Source organism: Solanum dulcamara, chromosome 1 (assembly GCF_947179165.1).
Source record: "Solanum dulcamara chromosome 1, daSolDulc1.2, whole genome shotgun sequence".
Lineage (NCBI taxonomy): Eukaryota > Viridiplantae > Streptophyta > Magnoliopsida > Solanales > Solanaceae > Solanum > Solanum dulcamara.
The window spans coordinates 68,702,583-68,712,836 of NC_077237.1; the positions used below are offsets into that span (position 1 = coordinate 68,702,583).

Below are 10,254 nucleotides of genomic sequence, written 5' to 3' on the forward strand. Positions count from 1 at the left end.
GCTACATTTTTTCTCGTTTCGACATAACCTACTATTACATTCTCTTTTTTCAATTTTAAATTTGATTGTGACGAAGACAATGATTAATGTTGTTTCGACAATATATTGCATGTTCTTTAGAAGTATTTCAAATAATCTTATCTTAAACAAAAGTTATTAATTTAGAATTTTGTGTTCCACTTTTACTTATTATGAACATTTTTTTATTGATTAAATAAAAAATCGAATCATTAAATAGAAAAAACTGAAAAGTAAAAAGTATATTATTAATTTAATTTAATCACAAATAAAAAAAATAACAAATCAAATTAATCATACATACAATCAGATTAAACCGACGGATGCGGACCGAGTGTCACATGAATTGCGACTAAAAGGATAGCAGTTTACATTCAAATAGTTTTAATTCTGTACAGGCTTCCACCACTAAAATGGCTAGATCTACTCGGCAAAAATGACACATCACCGCACTTAATGAACCCGCAGTAGCCTTTAGTTTCTTCTATTTAAACCTTGTTAGGACTTTCCGAAAATGTCCAATTGAAATCTCTCTGCTTGTTGGAGGAGTTGGAAGAGAGGTAATTAGTTGAATCTTCTAATTCAAAAGTTGTTAGATTCTGAATCTTTATTTTTTTTCTCTTTTCGAACTTTGATATTATTTGCCAAGATTGATGTTATTATTTGCTATGTAAAGATTGTTAACATCAATGAAGGGTCTTTTTTATTTTGAAAAAAATGTTTAATTCTTTGGCTTTGATTCAGTTTTTTGCTCAAGAAAGCTTGCTTATATTTTACTAACCTTTAAGGAGAAAAAAAAATACAAATACTTGCATAAAGTTGCAATCTTTGGTCTCTATTGTATATTCTTAAATGTATTTACTTTTTTGCTTTTTTTCTGATTGTTGCTAGCACATGAGCTAAGCTGGTCTAATTTTCTAGTTTACTTGTATGTTTTGTATGGTAAAAGAACTTATTCTGGTTCCACTTTCTGCTCTAACTTTTGCCAGATTCGATTTGACTTTTATTTGATGTTCTTGCTTCTGTTTTTTCTTTTTTTTGGTAAAAATGAGATCCATAAATCTGCTTAATCTTAAAGCTACATTTTGTTTCTTAATTTGTTCTTAGTCCCAGTGATCTGCAGTCTTTTACCTGTGATCTACCTATGCAGCTTTTTAGAGGTCAATCCAAGATCTAAAAGCAGGCGATGTACTATTTAATATATGCATTATACATAAACAAACACTCAAAATTAACACTTTAACTTTGAGTATACGCATCTAGACAGTTCAACTCGTCTCCACTGTGTCAGCTGAATACTCAAACTTACAAAATAATCATCTCAATACCACTAAAATTTATGTGTTACGTCAACATCGGGTGTCCATGAGACATAGTGAGAACGAGTTGAAGTGTTTAGTTGTCCATTGAAACCAAGATGACACGTCTAGATGTGTACTCTCAAATTTGAAGGATGAGTTCGAGAGTTTAGTTCTTAGCTGAGACCTAGTAGAGGTGTCTAGATGTACACTCTCAAAGTTGGAGAAAGAGTTGGAGTCTATATTGCTCGGACTCTATAAAAATGTCGAATGGTGCAGTAACATGTTTGGAGAGTCCGAGCTTGAATGATTAGTTGTCGGTTCAGATTAAGTTGAGGTGCCTAGATGTGCACTCTCAAAGTTGGAATGCTAACTTGCCAGCGGAAGCCAAGTTTCATTTAGCTGAGCTTAACTCATTTGATATTGATGCATATTTGATTGATATATGTGGACTTATTCCATGGAGTTGGATGGATACAAATGATTCATCTTGTACTCCAACTAATTTGGGATTCAGTTTACTTGATTCACATATGCCAACTTATTTATTTTGGGGAATGCACTAAACATATGTGCAAATAACTTCTGTTATTCCACAAGAATGTGGCTTCAAGCTTGCTGCCATCTCGTATATCTAACTAGTTTCCTATTCTTTTTCCTTAACCAACTATTTTCTATGTGATCTAATAATCCTGTTATTATTCTTCGATCTTGTGTGTGTAAATATATTATAGGTTAAATATGTGTTGTTTTGTCCTGGAAATGAATTATCCAAAATGGAAATGGCACTGTGTGGTGGTCCTTGGGATACTAGTTTTAAATTCATCCATCCATCTGTAGTTGAAGCCGTATAAATCATTGTTGGTGGTGGACCAGGTGAAAGCAAGCCTAGCAAAGCAGATAAGTTTTTGTTGCCAACAATCAAACCTTATGTTTGTTGCTCCGTTCAGGGACTTGTAAACTGACATAATTGGTGGTATTTTTTTGTCGTGCCATTTGTAATCTGTATGGCATGCCAGTCAGGATAGAGTTCACCCATGAATAAAATGACTTTCAACAAGAGGTTTGGGTTATTATCATAAAGGTCATGTCTGATTTAAAGAGTTTGAGCTCTAATAGATAGGAACGAGCTAAAAAAAAACTTATTATATCCTAGATAATCAACCTTGATTTGCTATGTAGTATATCCCTAAATTTGTGTCATGTTTGGTATCATTTTGTGCTCGTTAGTTTCATCAGGTAGTTTCTTTAGTTAGTTTGAGCACAAGGTTGAGGGGAAATAATAATAAGGAGATGAATGTGCTTGATGATTGTCACCATTGTGTTTCCAAGAATTGATGTTGTTCGTTGGTCATTCTTGTCCTTCTTACTTGGTTGGACTCATTTTTGAACAACAATCGTTGCAGAAGCTGCCTATTAATATGTATGGAGAAACTGCAGGTAACATTATTCTGTCCAAGCAACTAGTTGGTTCTAGAAGCAATCCTAACTAAATGCTTCTATAGCTTTTGTTATTCTTTAGATAATGTAACATCAATTGTTTTGAACGGATAATCAGTAAAAGATTGGCCTTTGTTCAACTTAAGCCCTCTCATCCCATCAAACCAAAAAAGAAAGAGAGAAAAACCCCTTTCTTCTTCTTTACTTATACCACACCAAACCCAACTAAGAGACTATGGAAGTCTTGACCACTCGGACCATATGGGAACAAATATATTAGCCCCCCAGTGCTACCCTAGAGTTAAAAACATAACCAAGTCTGTGTATGATAGCGCTTGTATGTTCTTTTTTTGTTTCTTTTTATTGTATTCTTTTCTTTTCTAAGAACTTTTTTGTCTTGGATTTATAATGATTATCATGGTGAAAGTTAAATTCATATTATATCACATGATACTACAACCCAAACAACAAAATTGGAATTAGATTCAATTTTACTTGAATTCCTTGATTTCTCAAGTACTAGTACCTTCAAGGATTTTCCATTCTTTAACTCAGGTTGAACGTTGTGCTTTCCCAAGAGGCTGATAAGTGTTGTAATTTGGTCTCAATACAGGAGAGAGTTTGTGTGTTGGAGACTTTGTTTGCTAGAAAATTGCACTTCTTTTTTTATTTCTGAAGTGCTTCACTTTCTGTGAAGATGTTTAAGGTCCCTCAGCCTCAAGTCGCAGGACATGAAGCGGGCATCGGGAAGCTGGGTCCCCTCGTGGATGAATCAAGGCGCTTCTACAAGCCTCTGCAAGGTGATGAACGAGGGTCCAATGAGGTTGCATTCTATACTTCATTGTCTACTAACAGTGGGATCCCGAAACACATTCAAAGATTTTTCCCCACCTTTTATGGCACTCAGCTCGTAGAAGCATCTGATGGATCTGGCATGCTGCCTCACTTGGTCTTGGATGATCTTGCATTAGGTCGTGTCAGTCCTTCAGTTATGGACATTAAGATTGGTTCAAGAACCTGGGCACCCGAAGCATCCGAGAAATACATTGAAAAGTGCTTAAAAAAGGATCGAGAATCATCAAGCCTTTCATTAGGATTCAGGATATCGGGGTTGCAAATCTATAGAAGCAAAGAACTAGGGTTCTGGAAACCTGGAAAGAAAGCTGCTCAGAAACTCTCTGCAGAGGAAGTCAAGTTAGTCCTGAGAAGGTTTGTTTCTTCTAACACATTGAAAGATTTGGATTCGAAACCAGACTGCGCTTTCGCATCAACTGGTTATGGCGGCTCTACTGGCATTTTATCTCAGTTACTGGAGCTGAAATCCTGGTTTGAGGATCAAATAATATTCCATTTGTATTCTTGCTCAATTCTGTTGATCTTTGAAAAAGAGCTGGCAATGGAAGGAAAGAATCCAGGTGCGCAAATCAAGCTGATTGACTTTACTCATGTTTACGAAGGACGAGGTGTCATTGATCATAACTTCTTGGGTGGTCTCTGCTCGTTAATAAAATTCATAGCTGAAATTCTTACTGCTTCTAGTGAGTGCAGAAAAGAAGCTTCTACAAAAGCCGATAAGGCTGCCATAACACATACTTGTATAATAAATCATATAGATCCAGCTGAACAAAACTTACACATATAGCCCACATATCATGTCTACAGATCTCTGTTGAGTAGTGACGATGAAATATAGCGGGATAAGGCCCCCGCCGTACCTTTGAATAAATAAAAGTAATACGTACACCACAGACTAGTACCAAAAACTAGGCTCCGATACAATGGAGCTTCTTCTAAATTGGTTCAGCAGAATCCTAAGCTGGCGGACTCCCAAAACCTGTATCTGTACCTGCGGGCATGAAACACAGCCTTTTGAAGAAAGGGGGCCAGTACGACATATGTACTGAGTATGTAAAGCATAAAACATCATAAAAAGGGCACAACTAATATAGAGATGCAGGGGACAAGCATAACATTCACAATAATACATTACCTGCATCTTATAAATTGAAGTCGTGTATACCCCCTCAACCCTATACCCGGCCTGCTAGGGGAGTCGGTGTTACCAATATATCATCTATCATAATAGACATATGTATTCCATTAGCGTTGTGGAACGTACAACCCAATCCATGTATATAGCAAGTACATACTGAGGAATAATGGCCCAATCCGCATATCGTGTAATAATATCGAGGAACAATGGCCCTATCCATATATCATATGATAATTCCGAGGTACGACAGCTCGATCCGTATATCGTATAGTGATGCTGAGGAACATACGGCCCTATCCATATATAATGTAATATGTCGAGGAACGTACGGCCTGATCCCTACATAGCAAAATATATATATATGTACGTAAAACTCTGTAACATATCAAACATCCCTCAGGTATAACCATAAAGTATGATCAAGAGCTCCTAGGTATAGGAGCTTACAACAAATAAATAGCAACACACAAAAAGTTGTAGGTATTTGTTATATGTTGCAGGCTGTTTGGAATGTTATTGGAATATATTATTTTTGGATGTTGCTTGCAAGATGAAATTATTGCACATGGAGGAATCTGTATCTTTGTAGCATTCTTGCTTCTCTAATCCAAGTTCCAATATGTCGAATGTTTCACCTTGCCATTGTTGTACCAAAAACCAATAAGATTGGGTCTCCAGCCACTTTGCTTGTACCTGCACCGCCAGGAACAAGAAGAGAAAGAGGTAAACACTACTTTATGCCTTATCTCTAGTGGTAGTGTGATTATTCTAGGAGGAAAATAAATAGGGAAGATTCTCCCCTTTATAATGGTCCTAACTATAGAGCCTTCAAAGTAGTTATAATTCAGCATAGAGATATCCATTTTGAAGATTAAGTTAGAACAATAAGGATGGTGAGGTCAAGGTGGTTTCTTAATCCTCTTAAGTCTTCTTCTCCTAAAGTTGGCCATTTCCAGCTTGTCTAGTGCAAAGTAAGCTCTTGCTTCTTTAGGGAGTTTTTGCTTAGTGAAGTAAATTTGTAGCGCAGAGCACTTGTGGCTATGTTTAGACAAAGCATCAGCTGTAAAATTGGCCTCTCTATAGATGTGGTTGCATTGGAAAGCTTGGAATTGGTGGCTGATTTCCTACAGCTTCTGTAATTGCTCCTTGACAAACCATGGAGTTTTATCAAGATATTTTATCCATCTAATGAGTAGCTCTGAGTCAGCTTCTAGGGTGACATCTATATATCCTAAATGAAGGCACCAGGATAAGCCAAAGATGGCTGCCAGCACCTCAGAGTGGTTGTGTTTGCCTTCTTCAAAGGGAACTAAAAAAGCAAAGAGAAGATCACCTTGAGAGTTACTTAAGAGTCCTACCCCCTATTTTTCCATGATTATGAAGTGCACTACCATCAGTGTTCAGCTTCACCATGTGAGCTGAAGGTTTCTTCCAATAGATAATGTTAACCTTGAGCTCATGAGTGCATTTGTCCACAAGAAGGACCAGTTACTTCCAGCTAGTAGGCCAGCTGATGTAAGGGTAAGTAATTCTCAGTAAGTTGGAGGTGTCTTTTGAGACTGAGTATATCACTCTAGCCAAGTTAGATTGTTTGCCTCCATATTTGACAACACATTTATTCTTCCAAAGGTTCCAACATATGAATATGGGGATGCATTGGATGATAAGCTTATGCACATCATTCTTGTATTTGGTCAACTACCATCTCATTATCAATTATCTAAGAGGTGTGTATTCCTTGCTAATCCCCATAAAATCTGCAAACAAGCTCTATGTCTTCCTTCCAAAGTGTCCAGATACAAAAACATGGCCAATGGTGTCCTAGCCAGGTCTGTAGCAGCAATAACATATGTTAGGGGTTTGTCCAAAGCTGCTAAGCTTTTCATTGGTTGGTAGCTTCCTTTTAATTGCTCTCCACAACAGAAAAGAGCATTTGAAGCATATATGTTTGTGCCAAATTTGAGAGTTGATCTTTGTCTTGTTCCTCTTGTCTCTGATAAGTTCCCATGCAGAGGAGAAAGTAAATTCTCCACTGCTATTTTGTTTCCAAAAGGGTTGATCAGGCTACTGAGGGTGGTAATTGATGTGTGTACCCAGGATGATAGGAACAAGATCAGAAGGGGCTTCATGAGTGATTAACTCTGCATTCCATTGGCCATTAATGAGGAAAGAAGACACCTTAGTATTGTTCAGCCTACTACTGCTAGACCTGAAGTTTGCTAAGGGACTAACACCCAACCAATTATCCCACCAAAAGAGGCATGAACTAGATTGAAGTTGCCATTGGATATGAGGTTCAAGGGTGTGCTTGTTTTTCATCAGGTGCTTCCAGATCTGAGATTGTCCAGTATGCCATTTGTTGGTGATGGGGCTGGACCTTTGACATTATTGGCTTTGAGAAACTCACTCTATAAAGTGTTCTTGGTTTTAAAGACCCACCATTGTTTGTATTGGAAAGACTTGGCCACATCAGAGATTTGTCTCATACCAATACCTCCTTCATCATAGGGATAACTAAGGTTCTTCTAGGAAGATCAATGGTATTTTCTCTTGTCATTCATCCATCCCCAGAAGAAATTAGCAGTGATTTTCTGTATTTGCTTGATGGTATTTGTAGGAGGGGAACTAGCTGAGAGCGAATAGATAGGGAGGGCTTGAATGAATGCTTAATCAATGTAACTCTACCTCCATAGCAGAGGATCTTTGCTTGCCAACCTGTTATTCTAGCTACAACCTTAGCAATAAGGTCAGAATAGTATATGATCTATTGCCTGCCTATGTAAAGGGGGCATCCCAAGTAAGTAATGGGGCTGCTTTTTTGCTTGAAACCAGTAATCCTCTTGATCCTCTTCACTGTAGACCTAAATGCATTTAAGGGTACCATGAAACTACTCTTGTCTCTATAAATCAGTTGGCCAGAGACATTCTCATAAGTATGGAGTGTCTCCATGATGAGCTGCAATGTATGAGATCTCCTTGATGAGAATATGATAATGTCATCTGCAAACCTGAGATGATTAATCTGAGGGCCCTTCTTTTCCATAAGTAAGCCATGGTATTGAGGGTGTTGATGAATATTATTCATCAACCTTGAGATAACTTCAGCACCTATGATAAACAAAGCTGGTGATAGTGGATCCCCTTGCTTAAGGCCTCTTGTGGAGTGAAAGAAGCCATGCCTTAAACTATTAACAATGGTGGAATACCAATTATTAGCCATAATTCTCCATACCATGTCAATGAAACCTTTTTCAAAGCCCATTTTCCTCAAAACTAGGCAAATATTTGGCCATGATACCCTATCATAGGCTTTGCCCATGTACAGTTTGGTAACAACATTGCCTCCCACATTAGGCTTCTTGATCTGGTGTATGATCTCTTGGGCTAGCATGATATTTTCAGAAATGCTCCTGCCTTTGACAAAGCCAGATTGGTTAAAGGAAATGAGGTTGGGTAGAATAGGTGCTAGTCTAAGGAAAATGAGTTTGGAAATGATTTTGTTGGTGAAGTTGCTAAGGCTAATTGGTCTATACTCTGATAGTTTATTAGGATAGTTTACTTTTGGGAGTAGAACCAAACAAGAGTGGATGAAATATTTGGGCATAGCTTGGCCACAGAAGAAAGATAGTATCACTTTAAGGAGGTCCTCTTTTATGATGTCCCAACATGCTTGGAAGAACTTGCCATTCATTCCATCAGGTCCAGTAGCTGAGTTGGGATTCATTTAAAAAACTATTGTTTTTAGCTCCTCTAGTGTAGGGATAGCTTTCAGGTTTCTGTTGTTTTCATCAGTGACCATCCTGGGGATACATTGGAGAGTATGATCCTGAATTTGTGTTTCCTCACTAGTGAAAATGCTTTGGAAATGTTCATAGGCAGCTTTGGCTATATTTTCTTCACCTTGTACCCAATTATCATCCTCATTCTGGATCTTATGGATATATAGTTTCCTCCTCCTTCCTCTTATCAAAGCATGAAAGTACTTAGAATTCATATCACCCTCTTTGAACCAATGCAACTGAGTTTTTTGCTTTAACATGGACTCCTCTATTTTTAGATATTTAATATACTCAGCATTGAGGGCATGTAGCTTGGTTCTATTCTCTTCAGAATTAACAGTGATCAGATCCTTTTCAGCCTATCTAGCCTTGTCTTCATATTCTTTAACTTTGGCATATATATCCCCAAATTGCAATCTGGACCAGGTACTAAGAGTAGCTGCCAACCTCTTTATTTTCTAATAAAAACACCATATTAGATTACCCTCCATGGTCTTGTTCCAGCAATTACTAATAGTATCCAAAAAGGATGATTGTTCTATCCAACAGTTAAGGAATTTAAAATATTTGGTGTGGTGTTAGTTGTGATCAGTCATCTCTAGCAGTAAATGGAAATGGTCTGAACCCACTGAGGGTAAATGAGTAATGGAAGTCTGAGGCATCATCTCTAGCCATTTATCATTGACCATTCCTTTATCAAGTCTCTTCCAAATTCTGAAAAATATACATTTGTGATTAGACCAAGTGTATCTCTGACCACAAAACCCAAGATCTTGTAATCCACAGGCTTCAATGATGCTGATGAACTCAAGGCTCTTTTTTATATTGTAAGTGACACCCCCCAGCTTCTCTTGGGGATCTATAATAACATTGAAATCACCTAAAATGCACCATGGGTGGGAGGTGGTAGATTATTGTAACATGCTATCCCAGAGTGGTCTTCTGAGATGATCCTTACATTTTGCATATACAAAGGTAACTATGAATTGATTAGGATTCATTACATGGTTAACTTCACAAGTGATCAACTACTCCTCATTTTCCAAAATCCTGTAGTCCACATCTTTAGTCCAAAAAATCTAAATCTTACCATTTGGATTGCTGGTAGCATGGTCCATGTTGAGTTGATTTTTGAAATGCTGAAGTTGGGAACTATCAGAGAAGGGCTCTAAAATAGCAATAAGGGGAATCTTATGGATACTCTTAAAAGACTTAAGTATTTCCATGACCCCTTCCTGCAGATTAGTAAGTTTCTCCATTTCACTTCCTTCCAATCCTCCATTAACTTCTACATCAGCAACAACAACATTATAATAAGAGGATTGTTTGGGGATTGGGAGCATTGAGTCAAAACCTGGGGGTCTTAACTCTTTACTAATTTCATATCCAGCAGTTGGCATTACACCTGTGCATTGGTTATGGGGGGAATGGGACTTAGGGAGCCTTAAGTCAATACCTGGCCCTTGTGATATGGTGTTGTCCTGTGTTGTTGGTTGCTTCCTAATGGGAGCATTTATTTTGCTATTTTGTTCTCCTGCAACTTTGTTAGTGGGTTGATCTTGTGTAGCAAGATCAACATAATTATTCAAAATAATATTGGAGTTAGTAGACTTACCTGATAGTATTTGGTTGAGCTGTGATTGTTCATTTCTGACTTTGTCTCTTGGTGCAGCAGGTTTAGCTCCTTTGGCTTGCTGAGGATTATTTGACTCCTTGTTCTGTTTCT

The 10,254-nt window shown here is 37.6% G+C and overlaps 1 protein-coding gene across 1 annotated transcript; it reads left to right on the plus strand.

The window, feature by feature from the left end:
- Positions 1 to 338: 338 nt before the first annotated feature.
- LOC129893835 (inositol polyphosphate multikinase alpha-like) lies at positions 339 to 7,378 on the plus strand. The gene is made up of 8 exons (XM_055969254.1): positions 339 to 578; positions 3,312 to 4,332; positions 5,772 to 5,884; positions 6,174 to 6,270; positions 6,379 to 6,578; positions 6,762 to 6,825; positions 7,072 to 7,173; positions 7,367 to 7,378. The coding sequence occupies exons 2-8, from the start codon at positions 3,454 to 3,456 to the stop codon at positions 7,376 to 7,378; spliced, it is 1,467 nt and encodes a 488-aa protein (XP_055825229.1). The 5' UTR covers positions 339 to 578; positions 3,312 to 3,453.
- Positions 7,379 to 10,254: the final 2,876 nt, after the last annotated feature.